We start from the raw sequence: 27761 nt of genomic DNA on the forward strand, positions 1-27761 counted from the left end.
CTCGGTGCTGCTCTATGAGCTTGTAGATCTGCTATTTTTGAATAGCCAAAGTGTAAAATAATGCTTTTTAGCTCGATTCAAAGAATGACACAGATGCGTTCCAGGTCTTAATGGGTTAAAGGTAGGTATACAGGTAGGCTAAGTGACGTTTTATTTTGTTACAAGGTTAAAGCACTGCAGTACATTCTAATAGTAATCATTGCTATAGCGTGTTTGTTCAGTAGCAGGGGTCTCCTGTCTCTCCAGCTTTTTAATGAACAGAACATTAATTTGTCAACTTCAGCCAATCAAGAGAGAGTACCCATTTATCAGCTTAAATTGTATGCTCTCCTGATTGGATAAAATTGGTATCCCGACCTGAATAATGTATGCTCTGTTTTCTAAAGAGCTGGAGAGACACTGAACAAACTCCATAGCAATGACTACTATCATAATATAGAGCTATTTAACGCACATGTTAACAAAACAATATCACCCACCCCTATATCTTTTAATGTTGCTTTCCAAAAATATCCTCAGGCCCTTGCAGCGTTCTTTTTTTGAGCGATACTTCTGTATAGATAAAGACAATGCAATGAAAATGGAGCTACTGTACCAGAGGAGTTGCCAAAAAGGACTACCAAAAGCTATTTAACACACAGTATGACTTTTAACTCTTTAAGACCGGGAACGCATCTGTGTGTCATTTTTAGATTTCGTTGGGCTATTCAAAAATAGCAAATATAGGCCTACAAGCTCATAGCGCGGCACCGAGTGCCGCGCTATGAGCTTGTAGATCTGCTATTTTTGAAAAATCATGAAAAGTTGAAAAATATATATATATATTTTTTGACATTTGTAACTCAAATCTCTGCTTGCGGGGGTTCCTGGAACTAAACATTTTACAAATGTTCGCTTTAAAAAATATATATTCCAAGATTTTGCCAGGAATTTTCACGATTTTTCAAAAATAGCAGCTTTACAAGCTCATCAGTGCCGGACTATGAGCTTGTATATCTGCTATTTTTGAATATCCAAAGAAATCTAAAAATGACACACCGGTCTTAATGGGTTAAAGTCCCAGAGGAAATAGAAATGCGGTTTAGCACAAACCTCAAATCAAAGTCACAGTTCATTTGAAGAGTTTCTTTATTTTCAGCTCTGTCTGCTTGTTGTTCAAATGGTACATGTCATTAGGATACAAAAAAATACCTTCGACAACATTTTGTTTTTGTGCACCATTGTGACATAAAACGTGATTATGTTTCAGTTTCTAGGACTTGCTTTTAGTAAACAATATGACGCCAGCTTTGACACATGAAACCATCAGTAAGTGTAATGAAATACGAGAGCAATCAGTTTTTAATCCGTCTTTTTTTGACTATGTAAGACCTATACCGTTTATGGTTTACACACATTAATCGCCCGTGTTGTGTCCACAGGGAGTCTCTTCTTCTTAACAATTTGTGTTGCCTTTGTTTTTCTCTATGAGTCATTGTTTTCTTCCTGGCAAAGAGGAAGACTTTAGCTCAGACTCAGCGTTTAGCGTGAAGTGTGTGTACAGATGCTTTTAGAGAGAGGATACTGGTGGGTAGAAGTATATTATGGTTATATAGACCACCCAAACATATTACCTGTCTGAAGGGGTCGTGTACTGTCCCCCCATCAGCTGGGTCTTTAAGAGATCCTTAGTTTTAGCGCATAACTTCACAAACATGCGATTAGCTAAGACCTTTCTTGTCAGCTGCCTGTGTGGATCTCCACTCCAATACCGGTTCAGTTTTACACACAGTTTACACACCTGGTGCTATACTTCCAACCAATGTCAGTTTGTGAAGAATTGCGGATAAACATGATCATTTTTTTTTCTCTCTTGGGTGAAGTTTTCTTGCCTAATTGTCTCAATATCAATAGGCCAATTAAACTAAAATTGACTGAGCAGTTTTGATTGAGACAAAATTGTCTATAGAAAAGAGAATTAGTGACAAACATTAGACAACAACAAAAAAACAAAACATAAAAAGTTACAATAGTAAAAAAAAAAAAAAAAAAACGTTTTTGTGTAGCTTTTGATTATCAATCGGTAGCTATAGAATGAGTGACAGTCCAAGACATTACATTCAGCTTCTCATTAAACAGAATTGCAAATGATTTCATCACAGCTCTTAAGGGTTAAACATCCTGCATTTTAAGAGGTTGAGACAGAGAGAGAGGGGGGGGGGGGGGGGGAGAGCCCCTATGGTGAGGAGAAATAAAACCGATATTGTTGCAGTAACATGTTGACGTCCACAGCTAAACATTCTCTGCATTGTATAGGGAGCAGCGATTCTCAACCTGTGGGCCAGGGCCCACTGGTGGGCCGTGAGGGTATTGCGGCTCTATTCACAGCAGCCATGTTGGAAAGAAATTGGGCCTCTTCCTTACCTCCTTCACAGGTGTTACCAATTATACTAATTAAGGCTCCGTTCCATTCTGGTCAAACAGAGTCAGGGTGCTGACGTTGTGCATGTTGGGCTCACTGGAAACACTCTGCTACACCAGTGGGTCTCAAAGTGTGGTCCAGGGACCCTCATGGTTCCTTGAGGGGCGTTCTTTGGTCCCTTACGGGTGTGTAACTCTGAGAGTGTACAAATGGAACCAAATGGTCCATTTGGTTCCATTTGGTTCCATTTGTACGCTCTCAGAGTTATGGCAACTTATGGGGGAGAACCACTGCGATATGGAACAGAGCCTTAATTAGTACAATTGGTAAGACCTTTGAAGGAAGTAAGGAAGAGGTACGGTTTATTTCGAATATAGCTGCTGTGCATAGAGCCTAATTGGGAACTTAATGTTCCATTGAACCAAGCAATTTATCCATCAGCAAATAATTCGACTGCTGTGTTAAGTGGTCAGATTGGTGGGCCGCGAAACACTTTTGAGATATTCAAGTGGGCCCTGACTCAGAAAAGGTTGAGAACCGCCGGTATAGAACATCATTCCATAGTTAATTCAGATCTCAAAGCGATATACTGTATATCGTGGAGGACCAATCAAACTTAGATGTTTCTCAAACATCAAGTTCTTGTCTCTGTCACTTTGTAATACGTCATTACTGTGTTGACCTTTGACCAGCAGTTTGTGTAGAATTAAATGCAAAAAAAAAGAAAGTATAAATGGCTACAACAAATATTACATTGATTTTCTGCGGTTTCGAGAGGAGCTTTTTTTTTTAAAAAGTATTTATTTTGTTTGTTTTGTAAGAATTAAAACAAAAGGTTATCACAGCTTCTGAAAGGCAACGAGTTCATGCTAGTTACGTTCGGAACGGTTATCTGCTTTTACTGGTTGTAGATCAGCGATTCCCAACCTTTTTGTCGGGCCGTGAGGATATTGCAAGTGGGCCCCCAAAATAATTGGAAAACCAACTAAGATCTTATTGATAAAATGAATATAAAAAAAACATAATAATGTAAAAATAATCTTGAAAAATTAATTTTCATTGTGATAGCGATTAGTTCTATCGATCCAAGCCAGAACACCTATTGGTCAATAGGTCGATAGAACAAACTGAAAATGCACCAACAACGGCATGCCTTTTGGCATGTCGCGTCGAGCGGCCAGAACGACGGGTGGGGCCGGAAACGCAAAAAAAGCTTTCGAAACTTCCGAGTGGAGCCCTGATCCAGAAAAAAAAAAAAAGGTTGGGAAGCGCTGATGTTTATAGATGTTGTTGCTCTTTGGTGGGTTTGGTGGCTTTTATATAGCTCTTAACTTCCCGCATCACTGCTGAGCGGGCTCGAAGCAGTAGACGCCGTAGAGCTGCTGCTGTTTGTCGGGGAAGCCCACGAAGCGCACGGCCGCCTCGGTGGGACTGCAGTTCTTACGGGGCCGGGAGATGGGGTAGCGCACGCTCCCGTCGGCCAGCCAGCCGGCGTCGCAGCGGTCGTAGCCCTGCAGCTTCCAGGCGGCGTACATGTGGCCCACCTTGGCGATCTCGGCGCCGTCGTCCGTGCACGCCTGCACCGCCTCGGCGAAGGAGAGCCTGTGGGGCTGCACCAGCCAATAGAAACGTCCTGAAGGGCAGCGAGAGAGAGAAAGAAGCAGGGCATTAATTTACGAAATAAACGTAAAAAGTTAAAATATGGAGAGAAGAGGTTTCTGCCCGACAGCAACGATACTGTATGTACTTCGGTACTTTTCACCACTGGCTTTTGGAGAACAAACAAACTAGGGATGTCCGATATCATTGCCTCCCGATATTATCGGTGGATATTAGCATGAAACTGTAATATCGGAAAATATCAGTATCGGTTTTTGAATTATTTTTTTCAATAAGTTACAGGAGTTCTTACTGTATGGTGTGTGTGTGATATGAAATGTGAGCTTAGCATAATCACAGTATTCCTTATTCATATTCCGTCATATTCAAGGGCTTTTGCAGAGAAAAGAGACAGACTCCGGTCACTTTAAAATTAGAGCACTGCAGAGGGCAGGTGTGTGTGTCTGTGTCCAGCTGACGCTCGTTGACGCTCGTTAATGTTATAGGCATCAGAGCAATTATGCTTCTGCACTGTCAAATAGGCCAAAATCTAATCTAAGATTAGTGGGACTCATTCAAATGACAACCAGTGAGTCCCGGGACTTCACTTTAATGAAAACCTAACAACATCACTGTATTATGTTAGATGTATTAGATATTATATTGATATTATAGCTATTTCATTTTTATTAGATATGTGATGTCATTAGTTGACTTTTGGCCCGCATATATTGGTATCGTTTGATATCGGTATCGGTATATCGGATATCGGTAAAAAAGTCAATATCGAACATCCCTATTCAAAACTATTCAAAAAAACACAACAACAACAAAAAACACCAACCTGTCACTTCAGCAGTGTAGCAGAACACGTCGAAGCGGCTTTTGGACTTGTTCTGGCGGCCGTAGTTCCTGAGGCCGGCTCCGGCGTTGGTTCCGCCGCAGGGCTCGCGGGGCTTGGTGATGGGGTACTGGACGGTGCCGTCGCTCAGCCAGCCAGCGTTGCACCAGTCCAGGCCGCTTCTCCACGCCTCGTACAGCTGGTCGAAGGAGGCCACCACCGCCGCCTGGTCCACGCACGCCTGCTCCGCGTCCTGGAAGTTGAGGTTGTAGCGTCCTACGCCAGGGTGGTAGGGGAACACAGCACCTATAATGAAAAAAAAAATAAGAATAATAAAATAAATACATAAAAAACTGTGGTGGGGAAAGCTCTGACATTCTTTACTTGAGTAAAAGTATCAATACTGCAATGTAGAAATACTCTGTCAAGTAAGTCCGGAAATCAAAATGTACTTAAAATACCAAAAGTAGAAAGTACTCATTATGCAGAATGTCCCATTTCACAAGTTTTCAAATGTATACAAATCTTTTGAAAATAGCAGATCTACGAGCTCACAATGCGTCGCATCGCGACGCATTGTGGGCTTGTAGATCGGCTATTTTCAAATGGCCGATATGAATAGGGGTGAAGTGTTTTTTAAAAAAATCATTATCAAAATCTACAAAGTAACTAGTACGTTTTTTTTTCTTCAATGGAATCACATGGTAGAAAAACAGAAAGAAATCTTGCTTTTTAATGTATCCATTTGTAACTCAGAGCATGTACACATGCCACCAAGTGGACCGCTACGGGTCCATTTGGTTACACTCTCTGAGTTAAACGAACACCGAGGATTGCACTAGTGTACCCTCTTCTTTTTTTTTCAAGAACCGGACAAGCACTAGGGTTTGCTTTCCCAGGCCCAGTCTCTCACTGTGACTCTGTATGTGTGTCTGTGTCTGTATTTCTATACACTTATGCTGATTTATAGCCATTCAAGTCTCCCAGCCCGGGCCTAGTGAAGAATGTGTGTGGTCTCTAGAGTCCTCCTTGTCTGGGTCCATGTCTCTCCGGGGAAGCTGGCATGCATACCAAGCTCCAGGGCTTTTTATGTTGGCAAGGGGTAGCCTTATTAGTGTTTCAGGTCCAGTAGCTCGGTGGATGTGGAGCCCGTTGAAAGAATCGTTGTCTTTCCTGAAGCGGCCAGAGCCTCGCTGACATGCCTCTACGTCTGCATTGGATTCAAGTTCTCAGTCGCCACGACCATGTGGTGGAAGAAGTACTCAGATATTTTACTTAAGTGAAAGTATCAATACCACCATGTAGAAATACTTTGTCACAAGTAAAAGTCTAGTAATCAAAATTGACTTGAGTAAGAGTACAAAAGTATCAAAATATACTTAAAGTACCAAAAGTAAAAGTACTCATTATGCAGTATGTCCTATTTCACAAGTTGGCCATGCATGCAAATCCTCTGAAAGTGGTTAATGTCCAGTATGTTTTGTAATAATTACAATCTACATAGTAACTAGTAAGTTGTCAAATAATTGTAGTGGAGTAAAAAGTACAATATTTCCCACCGAGATGTAGTGGAGTAAAAGTATAGCAAATTGGGAACACTCCAGCAAAGTAAAAAATCCTGAAAAGTGTACTTAAAGTACAGTACTTGAGTAAACATACTTTCCACCATTGCCTAAACATCATGAATCTTCATATTGTCCAAATTGTTTAGGAAACGCAGTGCTTTGTGTGGTCTCCTTTGTTTCACAAATCACATTTTGGGACTTGAAGTCTTGAACTAACAAATATTTTCAGTCGTGAGATTATTGCTTTAGTGCTTGCGTCTGTGTCTTTCCGCCCTGAAGCACAGAACTTAAGGTATCCAATTCTTGCTTTCTTAAGCCCGATTTCTGCTGCGTTGTACGGCCGTGGCACGCACGGAAAATAGCTGCCTTTTTGTTACTTTATTAGCTAGATGTTTCATACTTACATACTTTGTGGATGAAAGATGTACTTAACTATATTCAATTGGAGAGACTCAGGGGCTTAGGTGGTTCCCTGAAGAAATTCACTAACATGTGGGACCTTTTCTTCAGATATTGTATGTACATGAGTTAAACTTCCCTGATATCTCTGATTGATTGTCCAGCTATTTGTATGTTGCTGGACGGTGACATGTAGGGCAGTGGATTGACCTTTAGTTTTATTTTTTACCAATAATGGTAAAATGTGTACCTTTATTTTTTATTACCACGTTGCAGACCTGGTCTGTACACGCCAGCTAGTGAAGTGTTTTGCGTGACTTTGTCATCATTGGCTGGTCCTTTAGCCAATGAGGGCTCAATGTCCTCTCAGAATATGGGATCTAAAGACCAAAATACTGAGTTCGGCCACTGTATGTATGTCTATGGTAAATGGCGCTGTTCCTCACTTTCAACGTTGCCTGCCATGTTTTGTGAAAGAAATAAGCAACCAGGTCTGGGAAAACAAGCCCAAAACGAAGCAACTATATAATAGGCCACATGAGCACTTAGGAAAACAAGCCCAAAAGAAGCAACTGTAGAGAAAGCTTGCCGCAACGTGGTAAACCATGACTGTGTCATGTCTTGTTTGGTTTCAGTAGGTTATTTCTTTCTTTTATTCTTTTTTCCCCTGTTTTCCCTTCTTTTGGATTCTATTTTGACATAATATTGTCTGGTCCTTATGTTGTCTTAGTGAAGGTCTTTTGCTCAATATTTGGCAGCTTTGCTGCTCACTGAGCGACGCCGTTGTATGTCGGAGCGTCCATTAGGCGTTACCGCGGTCTTCACAGGTAATCCCACAATCCATTCGGTGGTTTCGCAAAGTAGCTGAAACAGCTGTGAGGCAGAAACATCATCATTTTTCAATGGCTGGGGATTCAGGGTTCTTCGTGACAACACCTGCTATTTAATATATTGCACATGCGTGTCCGGACAACGCCCCAAATTAATCCTTTACAAATGTGGGGAAAACACCCTCAATTAAACTTGGGCAGTGGCTATCTGCTGGTGCTAGCTAGGGGCAACGCTGGCTTGGAAGTGAAATGGTTTACGACCGCGAGTTTAAAAAGAAATGGGGGAAAAAAACTAATATATAGCCTATAAACCCCGGAAAAAACGTTCATTGTTTTTGCGCCGTGTTTTTTAACCCCCTCAATCCGGGAGCGCATCTGTGTTGCTTTAGATTTCTTTGGCTATTCAAAAATAGCAGATCTACAAGCTCATAGCACGGCACTGAGTGCCGCCGTGCTATGAGCTTGTAGATCTGCTATTTTTTGGAAAAATCATGGAAATGTGCAAATCTTTGAATATATATATATTTTTTCAAAGCGAACATTTGTAACTCAAATCTTTAATTCTGGGGGATTCTACAAATGTCTTCTAAATCTTAACAGTTTTTTTGGGGGGACCACCCAAAATGATACGTATTTGGCCGTGGACCCCCATTGAAAATATTTTGTTCCAGGGACCCCCAGAAGTTGTAACAGAGTTAAAAATGTTCGCTTAAAAAAAAATACATACTCAAAGATTTGCACCAATGTTCATGATTTTTCAAAAGTAGCAGATCTACAAGCTCATAGCTCAAGCTCATATCGCGGCACCGAGTGCCGGCTATGATCTTGTAGATCTGCTATTTTTTAATAGCCCAAAATAAATTACACAGATTTCCCGGTCTAAATGGGTTAAGAGTGGAAAAGGCTTATTTAATTATGATGCAAAAATATGCTGAGCCAGCCCAGGAGCTAGCCATATGCTTGAGGAAATGACCTGAGCTGAACGTGTTTGGGGTTTACCCATGTTAAAATGCGATCAAGTGCAATCAGGATCGAATCGTTATATGGCCGATTGGGGTAAAACAACGCAAAACCGTCTCCTCCTTTGTCGTTAGTCTCTCCACAAGAAATCAGTGAAAAGAAACCAATGTTTGCAATATGAAGACAAAAAGTAAACTCCCCGGAGCAAGGTTTTCCCATGTTGATTTCGATTGATGTTGTGGCCTGATCTTTTCTTTTGCCTACGTTTAAATGAAATCTCATTGAATGGCAGGAGAGAGTACAGTAAGATGTACAGTATACTGTGACATTCAAGAGGTTTAACGCAAGGCGTGATATGTGTGTGTGCGTGTGCTTGTGTCCAGCATAAGTGTCCCCTGCACAGTGGTGGAAAAAGTACTCAAATGTTTTACTTAAAGTAAAGGTACTGTATCAATACTGCAATGGAGAAGTACTCTGTTATAAGTAAAAGTCCGGAATTCAAAATTGACTTGAGTAAAAGTACAAAAGTATTGCTTTCAAAATGTACTTAAAGTAGCAAAAGTAAAAGTACTAAAATGTTTGAAAATAGCAGATCTACAAGCTCACACACAACGTGTCGTGAGCTTGTAGATCGGCTATTTTCAAATAGCCTAGGTATAAAATAGGGCTAAAGTGGTCGATGTATGTGTTTATAATGTAATCATTTATATCTGCAAAGTAACTAGTAACTAAAGTTTTCAAATAATTGTAGCGGAGTAAAAGTACAATGTTAGCCTCTGAGATGTAGTGGAGTGAAATTAAGAGTATAGACAAATGGAAATACTCCAGTAAAGCAAAAGTACCTCAAGATTGTACTTAAGTACAGTACTCGAGTAGTCACTCAAATGTTAGTCACTTTACACCACTGCCCCCCTGCATAAATCAAGAACCGTCTGACCGGTCGACTTTAAACTTGCCGTTTGTGTCACTGGGGACCCGAGGGAGCTCCGCGCCAACGTCGGCCGGATTGGCGGTGGCCTCCTCCACGAGTTCCTCCACGAGGCCTGCGGCGGCGGCCTGGTCGGCCTGGTCGACCGCCAGGGTGACCTCCACGGCGGCGTCGTCGATGCCGTTGATGACCTCGCAGTGGTACTCGCCCGCGTCGTCGGCGGAGACGTCGGTGATCACCAGCGAGGCGTCCTCGTGGTCGGCCTCCTGCATGTAGACGCGGTCCAGGAAGCTGCCGTAGCTCTTCTTGTGGAAGCCCATGGAGATGTAGACGTCGTCGCCGTCGGGCTTGCCGGCCGCCACCTTGGTCCACTTGACCCGCAGGCCCACGTCGGCGAACGGGCTCTTCTCCACGGTGTGCTGCAGCCGGCACGGCAGGGTGACGTTGGAGCCGGAGGTGGCGAAAACTATCGCTGAAAAAGGGGAAAAAAATGAGAGACGAGAATAATTATGAGATTGATGGAAATAAAACTTCCCCCGAAACACACAAGCGAAGAGTGGAATATTGAGAATCAGATATGGGTATTTTGGAAGTTGGCCTAACTATCTAGCCTGGAATCCAGACTGATTCGCTCCGTCGACCGATTTCTTTTTTCTCACTTCGCTCTCAGTCTGCTAATCATTTCGAAGGGGCGGGACCAGGGCGGGGCGGGACAGAGCCCACCAATGTAAAATTCGAGTCACTTCTCACGTCCTTGCCTACGTAATTGGTGACGTTTGGAAATCTGGCTCAAACAGGATGATAGCCAGACGGAGAAGCAAAGTGAAAAAAACCCGAAAACAAACGCTGAACGAGCGCCTCCGTCTGGATTCCACGGTAGTAACTATGGACTTAGTTATGTTAACCTCACGTCACCAGGGCTTTCCGTGCGGCGGAAAGCATGGTCTTCGTTCGAAACTGACTAGCGTGATCCGGTCCACAGTATAATCCGGTTACCGTATGCATCCGGTTGGATGCAATGTATATTGTTTAACCCACATGAATGCCGAATCGAGCAACCGTGGTCTCGACCAGTCGCTACTAGTTAGAATACAACACGGACATAATTCCAGTCTATTGTTACGTAACATTTCGTCTCTGTCGGGTGGAAACCACATATGTCCAAAACGGTTACTTTTCAGGATTCAAATTCATAAGCATAAAAAAGTAGCAGATCTACAAGCTCGAAACGCGTGTCTTTGCGCCACGTTTTGAGCTTGTGGACCTGCTACTTATTATGCTTTTATGTAATGCTGTAGAATGATCAAGTAGGGGCATTAATTTCCGAAATTAAACACAAATAGTTCGAATATGGAGATAAGAGGTTTCTGCCCGACAGCAACGATTTACATAACTCAATGCTATTCCCCAAAGAAGCATGGGTTAGGACATCTAAATCTGCCAGCTGTAAGAGGTTATTGTGTGTGTGTGTGTGTGTGTGTGTGTGTGTGTGTGTGTGTGGCTGGCCAGGACACAAGCAATAACGCCCGACTGTAAAAAAAATAAATACAAGAATAAATGTTCCTATCAACTTTCTCCATAAACATCGTTCACAATCTACCATTTCCTTATTTATAAAACCCATAAAATCCTCTAAATACTGGGAGTCATCAGTCAGCAGTATTTGGAAGCTCTCTTGTAAGCGTTTCTCTCAAACTCTCTCTGATGTGGGCATGGCACAGCCCATCATGTACTCTACTGTACTGTATTTACGTACAGTTACCGTCTGTGTTGAAAAGCAACTGATTTTGAGGCACTCTTACTTTACTTGAGTATTGTCCAATTCGCAATACTTTTGACTTCTACTCCACTACATCTCAAGAGGCAAATGTTGAACTTGTTACGCCACTGCAATGATTTGAAAACTTTAAAGTTAATAGTCGCTTTGTAGATTTAGATTGTTATTGCGATCCACACATCAACCAAATAAGCCCTGTTCTATACTTTGTCTATCTACAAGCTCACAACCTTGTAAATGAGCTATTTTCAAAGATTTAGAAAAATCTGTAAACCATGTAGTACTTTGACTTTGGTGCTGTACTGCATTGGTACTGTTTTCATGAATATTTTTATGAATACATTTTGAATACAGTGCTAGTTGTTAATGTGGTATTGCTACTTTTAGCAAGAAAAAGTTAAGAATAATATATATATCGTCTCTTGTTGGGTGGACACCTCATTATGTCCCAAACTGAGACTTATCCGGATTCAAATTCAAAAATGGCTAAAGTAGCAGATCTACAAGCTCAAAGCGCGTCGTTCGCGCCACGTTTCGAGCTTGTAGATCTGCTACTTTTGATTTTTTTTCTTTTGTGACGCTGTAGGATGATCAAGTAGGCCATTCATTTACGAAAAAAACACAAAAGGTTAAAACATGGAGATAGGAGGTTTGTGCCCGACAGCGGCTATATATATATATATATATATATATATATATATATATATATATATATATATATAGTACTTCTTTCCACCACTGCCCTGTACCATGTGTGCCTGCCTATCGAGATGAGGAAATGTGCCTCTAGAACACCGCAACAGTGTTTCTATAGCTGCAACGCTGTTTCTGTTGGCATATAGAAGTGCATGTTGGAGAATGTACTTTGGCGTCGGATATTCATAGACCTCAGACATGCCTGAAGGCCTGAAGGATCTGTCCTCTCTCTGCACTTATAGGGTACCCGTTCTGGGTGGATTCTGATGGAGCGGCGCCTAAGACTTAATCGGTTGTGGAAGAAGTAAAAGTAGCAATACCACTACTCCGTTACGAGTAAAAAGCCCTGTATTCAAAATTGCACTTGAATACATAAAGGTATTGGCATCAAAATATCGTTGCTGTCGGGCAGAAACCTCTTATCTCCAAATTCAAACTTTTTGTGTTTTTTTTCCGTAAATTAACGCCCTACTTGAGCATCCTACAGCGTTACAGAAAAGCATTAAAAGTAGCGGATCTACAAGCTCGAAACGTGCAAGTATAAAGTCGGGCTTAATTGGTTACGGTATGTTTTGTAATAATGATCCAAAGTAGCTCATAACTACTGTAACTAACTAACTTCATATACTTGTAGCGGAGTAAAAAGAACAACATTTGCCTCTAACATGTTAATGGAGTAGAAGTATGAAGTATCGAAGAATACTCCAGTTAAGTACTGTACTGTACTCAAGTACAGCACTTGAGTAAAGGCACTTAGTCACTTTCCAGCACTGCCATCCATCCATCCAGCCATTCCTCCGTCCTAACCAGGGCACCCTTGGGTTCATGGAGGTACAGGTCCCATTGTTCTGCTCCCAGGGGCTCCTTGACCTCCCAGGCCTATTAGCGTTTCATTTATGGGGTGTTGGTTTGCGTTAGAGGACCCCCCACCCACATACCCACCCACATACCCACCCACAGGGGTGTTGGTTGGGGTCTAGTGCAGTGTCCCCAAAAAAAAATCAGCTCGAGACCCAAAAGAGAAATTTGATGTCTCCCCGGGACCCAAGCTAGTGAAAATAGCCGATCTACAAGCTCAAAACACAAGAGTGTGTGTGTGTGTGTTTTTGTATAGGGGGGTCCCGTCCCACCCAGGCGGGGTCAGGACCACCTGTGCTCCGAGGTAATAAGCTGCCGATGTGGATGGACATGACCTTTGACCTTCACACAGCAGGAACAGCCTCTTAAGTATCAGTCCTCTAAGTGGTGTCCACGGACCCCCTCCAACCTCCCCCCTTCCCCCCTAAACACCACACACAAGACTTTCCTATCGGGTCGTTGCTGTGAATGACAGAATACTGATGTTTTAGAATAGCTTCAGCATTAATAGCCGTGGGAAAATATAGATAGACTCCTCAGTAATAACTGATTAACTGTAATACAATGTGTTCGTTCAAAGACTGTGGTGTCAGAGGATTAACAGGAACTGAATCTAATATGCATGCTGGATTCCAACTGCTACATGCTACACTACAATGCTTTATTTACTGAGCAACGCCGACAAGCCAACAGGGTCTTCAGGGGGGTTTGTTTTTACCTGACGAAACACCCTGTTGGGTTGAGATGTTGCTTTCTAGTCAATAACGTACTGGGAGCTGCGTGTGATAAAGGGTGTGTGGAGATCCATTCAGCTCTCATCTTCACCTGTATTTTTTTAATAGTTGTATTATAGTTAATCTACGAAAACGGCTCCACTGAGAGGGCTTTCAGACTGAATAATGGAGCGAAATGAACATTTAGGCTGGGTGTCGGGCTACTTGATCCCTAAAGGCCTAGAACACAGCTAATGCACAACTCATCATGTTGGCACTGCACAACTCATCAGTACACTTACGTAAGGGTTCACGCAGTCCCTACTGCACGTTACAAGGTCAGTACTACAACCCCCCCAGCCCCCCTTTCTCAATGACTTCTAAGACATGGAACAAACTGGTAACTGCCGCCCCAGCATCCTGTTTTTTTTTCTTCTTTTTTTTTTGTCATGTGCCTGGAGGTTAACTAACCAGCATAATGTACAATATAGGCCTATAAGGTCAGTATGGGCCGGCCATACATACATAGCTGAATGGGTAGGGAGGCCGCCTGGGAAACGGAAGATCCCGGGTTCGATTCCCGTCCCCCGGATACGTGTCAAGGTGTCTATGAGCAAGACATTTACTGCTCCCACATTGACGCACTTATCTGAACCATCTGAGCCAGCCATTGGCTGCGGGGTGAAGCCTGAAAACTGAATATCCCCCCACCGGGATTAACCTCCCCCTTTCCTTGTACCAGCGGTACTCAAAGTTGGATCCAGGGGACTCTCAGGGTTCCTTCAGGGGGTTCTAAATTGACCCTTACAAGTCTGTAACTCTTAACAGTATGCAAATGGACCAAATGGGCCCGTTACGGTCAGAGTTAAGGTTGGGTCCTTGACATTTTTAAATTTGAGAACCACTGCCCTGTACTACAACTCGACCACCATATCAAATTTGAGCAAACTCGAAACCCCCCCCCCCCCCTGGCATCCTGATGTTTTTTCCCTCATATGTCTGGAGGTTAACCCATTAAGACCTGAGGCCGATTCTATACAAAATGTCTTCTAAATCCTAACAGTTTTCTGGAAAAAAAAAAGTATGTTTCTATATCAGTGGTGCTCATACTTTTCCATGTCAAGGACCACCCAAGATTATATGTATTTGGCCACGTACCCCCAGCTCAAAATATTTTGTTCCAGGGACCCCCCAGAAGCAAAGATTTGAGTTACAAATGTTCGCTTTAAAAATGTATAAAGAATATATATATCAAATATGAAATATTCAAAGATTTGCACAAATTATCACGATTTTTCCAAAAATAGCAGATCTACAAGCTCATAGCACGGCACTCGGTGCCGTGCTATGAGCTTGTATATCTGCTTTTTTTTTTTAATAGAAATCTTAAAAGGACACAGCTGCGTATTCCCGGTCTTAGTGGATTAACTAAGCAGCATAATGACACCAACCTGCCTCCAGTTTGCAGAGAGAGAGACTCCGCAAACAACAACCAGCCCGGGAAACTGTTCCGCCATGGCAGCCCCGCGGTGCTCTCTTTCCGAAACCTTTCCCATATGGACCATTATTGTCAACACAGGAATCACTACCAGCCGCTGCTGTTGCTGCTGCTGCAGGGTCCCTGGCTTCTATAACACCCTGCCCCCCCCCAAATTACCCCCTAAACTTTACTTAAAAAGCAGGGGTCCCCAACCTGTGGCCCGGAGCCCACTGCCGGGCCCCGGGGGATGCTGCAAGTGGGCCCCCCAAATAATTGACAAAATATGAAGATTTGAATGATAATATAAGTAACATTGACATTAAAATAGATTATATCAATTCATTAATTGATTATATTATATTATACCCCCTTTTTTTCCCTCAAAGTACTGCATACCCTGTATAAACTCCTGTCGGTATGAACAATACAAAAATATATAAAAATAAAAAAAGAAGAGTTAAAAAGAAAAAGAAAAAAAATACACGTATAAGTCAAATATCATGGTATTTTTCCTTTAAAATCTTTTTTTTTTTTAAAGTTATTTGGTCACGTGATCAGATCGGTGGGCCTCGAACGCTTTCGAGATTTGGAGCATTTTTGGGTGGGCCCTGATCCAGAAAAAAAAGAGCACATTTTGAACCATATCTTCATATAATTGGTCGTCACTATACCGCTCATTGCACCATGTCTGTCTATTCACTCTACGTCTCAGAGGAGGGCTGTGGATAGTTCAGAAACCTGCCTACCAGTGACATTATCATCAGGTGTGATTTCAAACTTTTTTTTGAGCAACGATGGCCTCTATTTCAGCGCGCTAACTTCCCAGGAAGAGAAAGGCTGAAGTTTCTATTAGCTTGGAATCTCCATCGACAATGTCATTGGCAGACACATTTCTGAACTATGGATGAGACGCAGAGTGAGTAGACGTTAACTGTTCCACCTTTATAATGAGCATTAGTGAGGACCAATTATATGAAGATAAGATTGAAGGGAAAAAAATGGGTGAAGCGCTGCTTCAAGTACAGTTCTTGAGTAAATATACTTAGTTACTTTCCACCACCCCAACAAACAACATTTGCCTCCATGCCCACCCACACAACAACAAGCCTGAACGCTGTGCAATGCTCCTCTCAATATCAGCGTTAAGGGCCTTTCATAACGAGCATGCGAGCACTATAACTATACAAATATAGTTTTACAAAGCTCTGTAAGTCAAGTGGATGGCGTATCCACGCTACAACTGTAACAAATACAACGGTGAACGATATATGCATCGTTCTAGTTCTAACGCTCAGTGTGAGCGGCCCGTTAGTCAGCTTTTGCTCCAGAAGGATCTAATTAGCAGAACTTAATTAAGCGCTGCTGTGGACAGAGTTAATGAAAACCCCCCTCCATCTCCAGACCCAGGCGCCTTTCGGACCACCACCGCGCGTCCTCAAATCCAAACACCTAGTGTAGGCCGACCCGGACCCCCACACACGCCCACAGGGTGTGTGTGTGTGTGTGTGTGTGTGTGTGTGTGTGTGTGTGTGTGTGTGTGTGTGTGTGTGTGTGTGTGTGTGTGTGTGTGTGTGTGTGTGTTATAGAACCTGATCCTTTATGAGGATGACTATAACCCCACTCCTGCTACAACTAATTGCATCACTCAGAGAGAGGGGAGCGTGTTTTAATAGAGTGTCTGGATGGATCAACTCTCTATAGTCTGGCAATTAACAATGACTCACACGGGTGGAAGAAGTAGGCCACTCAGATTTACTACTTGAGTAAATGTTCTTAGTTACTTTCCACCACTGGCTACAACCATTGGAGGACGGTGGCGAAGTGCATTTACTTGAGTACTGCACGAAAGTGCTTTTTTTTTTACTCCACTACATTTGAAGGAAGGGGGGAAAGTACATTATGAATTGACCACTTCAACCCTATTTGAAATATAGTGGAACTTAGCAGTATCTATCGAGCTTGAGGACACCATTCAAAGTAATACGGTGACGGAATAGAAACAGGGCGGCCGCATTCATTGAGTTCAATGGAGAAAGTGGTGCCATGGTCCAGTGGTGTAAATTAACTAAGTACATTTACTCAAGTATTGTACTGTAATTATAAGTACAATTTCGAGGCATTTCCAATTTCCAATAATTTTACTTCTACTCCACTACATCAGGTAAATATTGTACTTTTACTCCACTATAATTACATTTAATTACATTTAGTTACTAGTTACTTTGTAGATTTGTATTATAAACCACTTCAGACCTATTAGGCCTACTTTGGCAATTTGAAAATAGCAGATCTACAAGCTCACAACGCGTTGTGAGCTTGTAGATCTGCTATTTTCAAAGGATTTTTGAAAATGTGTGAAACGGGCCCTTCTGCATGATACTTTTGTACTTTCAAGTGCATTTTGGGTATCGATACTTTTACATAAGTCAAAAAAAATGTGAGTAGGTACTTCAATCACTGCCATGGTCTATTCGATTCCTCAAGCTTATACACTTTGACTGAAGTACTGGAGTCAAAGATGAGTCAGTGCATGGTGGACTGTATAGCCAGTAAACCACTGGCTTACAAGTAAGGTTTAATAGAGTGTTGGACGGCATGGACACCTCCGACTGTTGGACGGCATGGACAACCAGAGTGTTGGATGGCATGGACACCTAAGGCTTAGAGAGTGACTCACACGCAGCTTGTACCACTGCAGGCTGCATCATAAAACCTATGCTTGGGTTACAATGTCTGACTGGAGCCCCCCAAGGATCCACATCATGACTCAACAGCTGACGCCTTCCACACAAACATGTCCAAGTCGCTGTTCGGGGTGGACACCTCGTATGTCCATAACCAGTGGTGGAAAAAGTACTCAAATGTTTTACTTAGGTAAAAGTGTCAATACTGCAATGTAGAAGTACTCTAGCTGTTACAGGTAAAAGTCCGGAATTAAAATTTGACTTGAGTAAAAGTACAGAAGTATTGGTATCAAGATGTACTTAAAGTACCAAATGTATTAAAATGTTTTAAAATAGCAGATCTACAAGCTCACAACGCGTCGAGCGTGAGCTTGTAGATCGGCTATTTTCGAATAGCCTATATATAAAGCAATGCTAACGTGGTTAATATCTGTTTTATAATGTAATCATTTATATCTGCAAAGTAACTAGTAACTAAAGTTTTCAAATAACTGTAGTGGAGTACAATATTTGCCTCTGAGATGTCGTGGAGTAGAAGTAAAAGTACTGACAATTGGAAATACTCCAGTAAAAGTAAAAATTGTACTTAAGTACAGTACTTGAGTAAATGTACTTAGTTATTTTCCACCACTGGAAGTAGGGCATTCATTTACGAAAGAACATAAAAAGTAAAAAATATGGAGATACCAGGTTTCACCCCGACATCGACGTTTTCCAAGTTGTTATTGAGAGCAGGAGTGAATACGTACTGTACATTAGAACACTCTGCCTATTGACATCACACTAACGACATCATTAGTGACATTTAAATCCCGTCTAAAAGCCCTCTTTTATAGGAACGTTTATGGACGATTGAATATAATTTACCGGGTTTCATTATTTTCACTCCCGCCAGAATGTTTTTTTACTCTATTTTATCCCCTGATATTTTTCCTTTCCAGTGTTGTTTTTATTTGTTTGATTTTAATAATAATAGTAATACCTGAAATTTATATAGCGCTTTTCCAAGTACTCAAAGTTGCTTTACATGTGTGTGTGGGGGCCAAAAGTACTCACATTCAAGTAAAAGTATCAATACTTCAATATAGAAGTACTCTGTTGCAAGTAAAAGTCTGGAAACGTAAAGTACCAAAAGTAAAAGTACTCATTATGAAAAATGTCCCATTTCACAAGTTTTCAAATGTATAACCATCTTTTGAAAATAGCCGATCTACAAGCTCACAATGCGTCGCATCGCGATGCATTGTGAGCTTGTAGATAGGCTATTTTCAAATTGCCGAAATGTACATAGGGCTGAAGTGGTTAATGTATGTTTTTTAATAATAATCGAAATCTACAAAGTAACTAGTAGCTAAAGTTTTCAATTCATTGTAGTGGAGTAAAAGTACAATATTTGCTTCTGAGATGTAGTGAAGTAGAAGTAAAAGTATTGGAAATTGGAAATACTCAAGTAATGTACAAACGCCTCAAAATTGTACGTAAGTACAGTACTTGAGTAAATGTACTTAGTTACTTTACACCACTGGTGGGGGCCAGGGGGAGATGGCGGAAAACAACAACTTTATTAGGAAGAGAAACTAAACTAAGATACAAGTGAGTCATTTTAATCTGCTATTCCCTTGTGTGTTATTATTTGTGCTGCTAATTTGGTATCAACATGTTTGATCACAGAACGGCAGTATACAGTCAAAAAGAAATCTTTCAATTGCGGTCCATTGTACTCAATTCATCAGCAATACATACAATACATTATACAACAGGTTGTTCCGACCAAGCTATCGGTTTGGTTGAAATAGGCTACCTAGCCGTTCTCAAATTAAACTAATTAAAATGGAGCAATCAGCTGTGCTGATCAGACCAGAGTCTCGGCAGAGCAGAGCCGGCTAAGTGGCTAGGCTAGCAGTTTGCTTGGGGGGTTTGCAGACGTAGTAGCTATCTCTGGCATAAAAAAAAATAATACATCTATCAAATATCTCAATTACAATGAGATTGAGCTAACAGTTAAGTTTTGTATCTCTGTTTGGTCAGTTTGTGAAAAGTTGTCTAGCGTCATATCAATGTTGGGTCTGGACTGGCTGAGTAAACGGGGACTCTGTCAGACCCTGTGTATTTCCAGGATAACGGAGAGAGAACACTCGCAGAAAGGTTTTTATTTTGTGAAAATGCCCCAAAATATGAATACATGTTTAATTTTGATGGTAACCGTTGTATAATCGCGTTATTACACTCGAGGGCGGCTTTGCCGTGATTGTTGGCCCTTCGGTGATGCGGTCAGGAACGAGGCGGAGTCAATTAATCACCGTAAAGCACACCCTCTTGTGTAATATTGATATATATTGATTGCATGTCGGTAAAAAGCTCCAGTAGAGGCAAAATATATATTTACCGAAAAAGGAGTGGCGGGGTCGGTGGGCAGCGGCTACCACTCCCAGGGGAAGCCTTCCATGGAGCTCGCTGATTGGTTGACGCTCTGGGGGCAAGTTGGTAACATTCTAAGTTTTTTTTTTTTTTGGCCTAACTCACTGTGCAGCCTTGCAAAGGCGTTATATAATACTCCACAGCAACAATACTGTAGGCCTATAAAACACACCAAAGGCAGGAGGACCCTGTGTACAGTGCAGATGGAGAGAGAGAGAGAGAATATTCCAGATATAGTGAGAGAGAGAGAATATTCCAGATAGAGAGCGAGAGCGAGAGAATATTCCAGATAGAGTGATAGAGAATATTCCAGATAGAGTGAGAGAGATAGAGAATATTCCAGATAGAGTGAGTGAGTGAGAGAGAGAGCGAATATTCCAGATAGAGTGAGAGAGAGTGAGAGAATTTTAGAGAGAGAGTTTCAGAAGCTGTTGAAAGTAATTATCTACTCGGCTACCATAATTACCATAGTTGCCATAGTTACCAGCAGACATGCGACCCCCAGGAAAATGAGGCCCCTCTGCTCTCATAAAGTAACAGTCTGCAGTGTGGCCCCCAAGGGCCTCCAACCAACTTATACACTGCTCTCATAAGGGGGGGCCATGTTCACGGAAAACCTTTTTTTTTTTTTAGCTGCCAGCGCCTTTCTGCCGTGTATTTGTGGTAAAGATTCACTCTGGTGACTAGAGCACTCATCTTCCCAGAGTTGGAGCGCTCTCGGCGTCCAGCGTTTCTTGGCGGAGCGCCCCTGGGCGCATCAAGCAGAAAAACCTTTTTGGAGAGAAGTGCCGCTCATCATCAGTGTCACGTTTGATCCTTCTGCCGGCTGTGTGTGACTCAGTGGTGTAAAGTAACTGAGTACATTTACTCAAGTACTGTACTTAAGTACAATGTTTAGGTACTTTCACTTTAATGGAGTATTTACAATGTTCCATACTTTTACTTCTACACTACATCTCAGAGGCAAATATTGTACTTTTACGCAATACTTTAGTCACTAGTTACTTACATATATAAATGATTACATTATAAAACATACATTAACCACTTTAGCCCTATTTTATACCTAGGCTATTTGAAAATAGCCGATCTACAAGCTCACAACGCCTCGCATCGCGACGCGTTGTGAGCTTGTAGATCTGCTATCTTCAAACATTTTAGTACTTTCACTTTTGGTACTTTAAGTATATTTTGATGCCAATCCTTTTGTACTTTTACTCAAGTAACATTTTGAACTCGGGCCTTTTACTCGTAACAGAGTATTTCTACATTACAGTAACCACGAGAAGGCCATGTTTACCGCTGTTGTTCAGACACGGTATTTGTTTTCCGAATACCCGCAGATAACAGGACGTTCAAACGTCGCGGACGTCAACAAACGCTCCGTGCGAGCGCTGGTTGGACGTGACATCCGAAGCGCTATATGCTAAGCTCATAAATCGCTCGCTGTGGACGTCGTCGACCCCCTTAAAGCAGCAGCCCGCCGTGTGTACTTAGCCTCTTGGCTATAAGAGAAGGAAGCCCTTGTTTGATTTGTCGGTTCATGTGTCACACACCGTTGCTTATTTACACAGGACCGCCTGGTGGAGGTCAGATGTCAGGGGTCAGAGGGGGCCGTCTGACTGTCAAATGGCTCATTACCTCATTACCGACCGCCCCCCCCCCCCCCCCCCCCCCCCCCTCTCAAACTTTAAACAAAAAAAGTTGTTTAAAGTGGCTATTTTCAAATAGCTTATGTATAAAATAGGGCTAAAGTAGTATGTTTTATGATAATGATTTATATCTGAAAAGTAACAAGTAACTACAGTTTTCAAATAATTGTAGGGGAGTAAAAGTACAATATTTGCCTCTGATATGTAGTGGAGTAGAAGTAAAAGTATAGAAAATTGAAAATATGTACAGTAAGTACAGTACTTGAGTAAATGTACTTAGTTACTTTACACCACTAGTACGACTAAGAGAGAAGACATAAGGCAGGGAAGGAAGGAGCGGTAAATAAAGTAAACAAACACGTGTGCAGGACGGTAAAAAAAATAATGAATAAATAAATTGATACCACAGAAGCGGCAGCCACAAACCCAGTGGCGTTTTTATGACCGCGCACAATTCTCTCTATAGGCCGTGTAAAAAGGCCGGCGCTAACGAAGTGATTGAAAACACGTGTGTCACGTCGGATACACACCGAGCCATAAATTAACAGTAACACAACAATGGATCAACAGGCAACTGTGTAACCTATAATTATGTCACCATCATCGTAATTTGTGGAATATTTTATGGCGCAACGATTTCAAGGAGCGGTACCGAAGCGGCTACTTTTTGGCATGTTATACCGTTGGTTCTCAAAGTGGGGTCCGGGGACCCCCAGGGGTCCTTAGGGGAGTTCCAGGAGGTCCCCAGCAAAAGTAGTTAATGTAGCATCGCAGTCATTTTAACCAGTTTATCCATTTATATGTTGGCTATTGAAAAATAGGCTGCGAGCTTGTACATCTGCTATTTTTGAAGATTTTTGAAAAATCTCGAAAATAATTGGAAACTTTGCATTTTTTTAATGTAAATCTTCCCTTCAGATGGGGGGGGCTGTGGCCAAATACATATCAACTGGGGGGTCCTTGACACGAAAAAGAACCAATGTGTTTATATACCATACCCCGGTGCACATGGACAGACGTCACCGCCGGTCAGCTGTCGGTGCACGTGCGTGCGTCACAGTGTCGCAATGCCAAAAGCCAGACTTTTAACATACTTACTAAAAACAAAAAAAGCTTTCATGACATCCTACAGCGTTTAGCGGCGTCCTGCACCGCGCCAGCTTGTGTCAACATGGGACAAGGAATTAACGAGCACAGCTGGGACTCAGCCGTCCCGGATAACTAAAGACTCCTCCACGCTACACAACTCCCACAAACCTGCTTTTCTTTCTCTCTCTCTCTCTCTCTCTCTCTCTCTCTCTCTCTCTCTCTCTCTCTCTCTCTCTCTCTCTCTCTCTCTCTCTCTCTCTCTCTCTCTCTCTCTCTCTCTCTCTCTCTCTCTCTCTCTCTCTCTCTCTCATCAATTACAAACGCTACAAGACGGTGTAGGAGGCTGCGCACGTGTTGCAGCGTTATATGTCCATACACACACACACACACACACACACACACACACACACACACACACACACACACACATACACACGCTGAGCAGTGGGCATGGGTGCAGCATTAGTGTGACATCATGGCTGCTCGCCATTTGGACCGTTTCCCTCGAACTTGTGATTAGATGTGCACCACCTGGTCTATGCTAATATAGTTTCAGTGGTGCCGATGCTATAGGTTCTTGGTTTACCTGTGATCCTATAGTTTACTGAGGCACTACACTGTCTCTATGCATTTGATGTATGTACGGTGTGTGTGATTAACTTGACTTATTGTAAGTCTCACTGGATAGGAGCGTCTGCTAAACGCCTACATTGTAAAACACGGTTCCAGTGCTTCAACAAGCTGGCCCCACCCCAACATCATTCAGATGGCATATTTAGCTATTTTGTCTTTTTCAATTTGCTTTCTGGATTTCTTTTCGAAAATGTTGGAAAAATGATCTAAGGAGGGCATTAAAAGTGGTTAAAGGGGAATTACCACTCATTTTCAACATTGAACTATGTCTTTAACACACCTTAGAAGCTCTAAGTATTAATATAATTATTATTAAAGACATAGTTCAATGTTGAAAATGAGTGGTATTCCCCTTTAAAACGTCACCGGGGTCTATTCCCCCTTTTCAAAACGAGCAACCCCCCCCACCCCTTCCTGCCAAAGCCCATTTATCCCACCGGGCCATGGCAACCAGGCGACCAGCAGTAAGTAAAGCAAGCAGTGGAGTTAACAGACATATTAGCTCACAGGGAAAAAAGACTCAGTCATCTTGGCTGCTGTACAGCATGGCTCTCTAGTCTCTATACGTTTAGCTATGGCCCGTTAATCTTAACTCTGCCCCTGTCAGCCTGCCTTCCTTTGCACTGTGGTGGGCTTCCAAACAACTCCCACCCAGCCATGCATGCAGCCGTCAGGGCCCTGAGTGCGTGGGGGAAGCAGCCAGCCAGGGCTGTAAGTAAAACCTGGCAAGCGCGCGCCCTGTGGTCGGGGGGGCCGTCAGGGAAGAGAACAGACAGGCTCCATATGCTGAGACATAAAGCTGCACTGTATGGATACAGTGACTCAGAGAGTCTGGACGCCAACCATGGCCATGACATCATGGAGCCGGATGAGATCACACACATGTTCTGTACACACACACGAGCGAGCGCACGCACGCACGCACACACACACACACCTCTTCTGTACGTGCAGACAGTCTCGCATGCACCACACCCATCCATACATACTGTCCTGCAGACAGACACACACACATAATATAAAGCTACGTAATGCCACACCAGACCACCAACGCAACCCAACATATGCAACACAACATGGCAGAAACCTCCTATCTCCATGTTTTAACGTTTTTCTGTTTTTCCGCAAATTAACGCCCCTACTACAGCGTCGCACAAAAGCATCAAAAAGATGCTAAAGTAGCATCAAAAAGATGCAAAAGTAGCAGATCAAAAACGGCAAAAGTAGCAGATCTACAAGCTCGAAACGCGTCGCAAAGCGACGCGTTTCGAGCTTGTAGATCTGCTACTTTTGCCGTTTTTGAATTTAAATCCTGAAAAGTAACAGTTTTGGACATATGAGGTTTCCACCCGACAGACGACGTGCAACACAACATAACACAATGCAACGCAAACGCCACGCCACACCGGACCACACAACGTCACAGCGCGCCACACCACAGCCCTCTATAACAGCAGTGTGTGGGCGTGTTATTTAATGTGTAATGGACAGATGATGCGCAGGTGCACACTGATTGTGATCCCTGATTCATACACATGCCACACCCCCTCAAAATAGCAGGTCTACTAGCTCACAACGCGTCGCATCTGCAGCACGTCGTGAGCTTGCAGATCTGCACATTTTTCTGGGGCGCGACACAGATGTGCAGCCAAGTGTTCCCTCTTAATGTCTGTGTGTGTGTGTGTGTCTGCGTGTCCTCTTTTGAACTCCCTGACAACGCGGCAGAAACCACCGTCGTTATCGTCGCATCATTAACTCATTAACATAGAAGGGGGGCGTGGTCACCCCTTGGTGAAACACTCAACCAATTAGAAGGCGTCTTACTGGCGTCTATGCCAGTGCTACACATCAAATTCAACCCAGTCGAATGTGCTGGGAAAGACACACACACACGCGCGCATGCACACGCACGTACACATGCACGCAGGCACACACCCCATCTACAGGGGAGTCAGAACAACTCATTTTTCAGAAGACAACCTGTAGTTCTGTGTGTGTGTGTGTGTGTGTGTGTGTGTGTGTGTGTGTGTGTGTGTGTGTGTGTGTGTGTGTGTGTGTGTGTGTGTGTGTGTGTGTGTGTGTGTGTGTGTGTGTGTGTGTGTGTGTGTGCGTGCGTGCGTGTGCGTGTTTGCACAGTCTCCCAGCGCTACAATGAACCTGTTACATAACCCTGCATCACTCCTCACATCTCTTACTGTAGCCTACCCAAATTATCCTCACGGACGCCCGGACACACACACAAGCACACAGGCACACAGACACGCACACAGGCGTACGCACACAGACAACACACGCACACGCACACACAGCCATGCATGGGCTCTCAAATGAGGCAGAGAGTGCAAATGTGAGTTCACATAATTGTCAGCAAGTATGTGTGTGTAAAACATACATACCGCTCAGTATTATGCAATATGCACATGAATATTCATAGATATTACCACAAAACCAATTCACAGTACCATTCTCATTTCAGTCTTGGGTGTGAAAAACCCAACTCAGAGTCATATTAACACTGAGGGTTATACTGTGTATGTGCATACAGTACATGATGTTCAGTGCATGCATACACAGTGCCGGAAGAAGTACTCCAGTAATCTTGTAGCAATACCACAATGTAGAAATACTCTGTTTCAAGTCAAATGTTCTGTTTTCAACATTTTACTTGAGTTAAAGTACAGAAGTATTGGCATCTAAGATACTTTTTTTCTGGGCTATTTTCAAATATCAAGTACAAAATAGGGCCTACTGTAAGTAGTTAACGTATGTTTTGTAATGATAATCAAAATCTATAAAGTAACTACTAGTAACTAAAGCTGTCAAATTACTTGTAGTGGAGTAAAAAAAGAAGTATACTTGTAGTGGAGTAAAAAAAGAAGTACAATATTTGCCTCTGAGACGTGTTTGGTGAGTTGAAGTATGAAGTATTGAAAAATGGAAAGTAGAAGTACCCAGTAAAAACTGTACTGGGAACTACAGAACTAGAGTAAAAGTACTTTCCACCACTCAGAATGTACCCTTGGGAATTACATTAAGTTTCATCACATTTTCCATAGATAAGTATACAGTTATTATTTCATCTTACCTTTGGTTGATACATCACTGTACACACTGCTGGCCAGTGCACAGAGCACTGCACTGAATAGCAAACTCAGCATTTTCTCTTTTTTTTTCTCTCACACTTTTCTTTTTTTTCTCCTTTTTCTTCACCAAGGGCCCTCTAGGCTAGAGAAACACAGAATTAGAAATTGGCCCGTTTGTTATTTCAAGCTTTTAATCTAAATCGAGCTGCAAAAAGATTTGCAAAATGTTTAATTTTTCTTCTCTTTTGTAATTCTTGTCATCTGTCTGTCTGTCTCTCTCTTGTCTCTCCACCCCGTCCTGTCTGTGGTGCTACTGGAAAAAGTTTTGGGCTCCTCCAGACGCTCAGACCAGTGGCTTTTATGGGAGCCCAGTGTTGGCTGAGACCACTCCCCTCCTCTCGCCTCAGCCAAGCATCACCCTGCATGGCTCCATACAGGCTCCCCTCTCCCCAAGGACACAGTCACACATGCACCATACGGCCACCCCCTCCCCACTCCTTCTTAACCCATTACAACCTGTGTGCGATTCCACAAATGCCCTCTAAATCAGTTAGTTCTCACACTTCTTTTCAAGATTTTTCAAAAAAAGAATCAAAAATAGCAGATATACAAGCTCGAGTGTGAGCTTGTATATCTGCTATTTTTTAAATTAAAAAAGGTGCTTTCCCGGTTTTAATGGGCTGGAGTGCAAAATTAACCCCCCCCCCCCCCCTTCCAAAAAAAAAATAGAATGACTGAGTCACCTGCAATACAACAAATATAAATATATGTATCATACAAACCGTAAATTACATCCTGACAATGCATTTTCTCTATGATTTCTGTCAACGCAGAAAAAAGGTCATTAAAAGCTTTGATTGTCCCCCTCATTAAACGCCTCGGTCGTATTTAACGCTCCACCATAAACTCGCCAAAAAAAGAGACGGGAGCGACTGTTTTTCTAACGAGCCATACAACTACACCTGTGGCTCGGCAGTGCATAGGGGCAACCGCGCCCACTCCATGTGGAGACGTGGGCCACGCCCACTTGTTTAAGTTGTTTAACTGCCGTGTGGCGATGGCTGTGACGCGTGTTTGTGACGTCGCGGGGTTATTACACACATTTGTAATAATGTTTTCAGACAGATATGAGCGTGTGTTTTGCATGCATGCCAT

At 42.6% G+C, this 27761-nt stretch overlaps 1 protein-coding gene across 1 annotated transcript; it reads right to left on the bottom strand.

Annotated features, from left to right (window-relative positions):
* Positions 1–1110: 1110 nt before the first annotated feature.
* LOC311044458 (hyaluronan and proteoglycan link protein 1-like) lies at positions 1111–26923 on the bottom strand. The gene is made up of 4 exons (XM_084056060.1): positions 26609–26923; positions 9552–9995; positions 4845–5147; positions 1111–4034 (listed from the first exon to the last, which is right to left on the bottom strand). Exons 1-4 carry the CDS (start codon positions 26679–26681, stop codon positions 3742–3744), a joined length of 1113 nt encoding a protein of 370 aa, XP_083912186.1. The 5' UTR covers positions 26682–26923; the 3' UTR covers positions 1111–3741.
* Positions 26924–27761: the final 838 nt, after the last annotated feature.

The sequence above is a fragment of the Gymnoscopelus microlampas genome, assembly GCF_963454915.1.
Source record: "Gymnoscopelus microlampas genome assembly, chromosome: 4".
Lineage (NCBI taxonomy): Eukaryota > Metazoa > Chordata > Actinopteri > Myctophiformes > Myctophidae > Gymnoscopelus > Gymnoscopelus microlampas.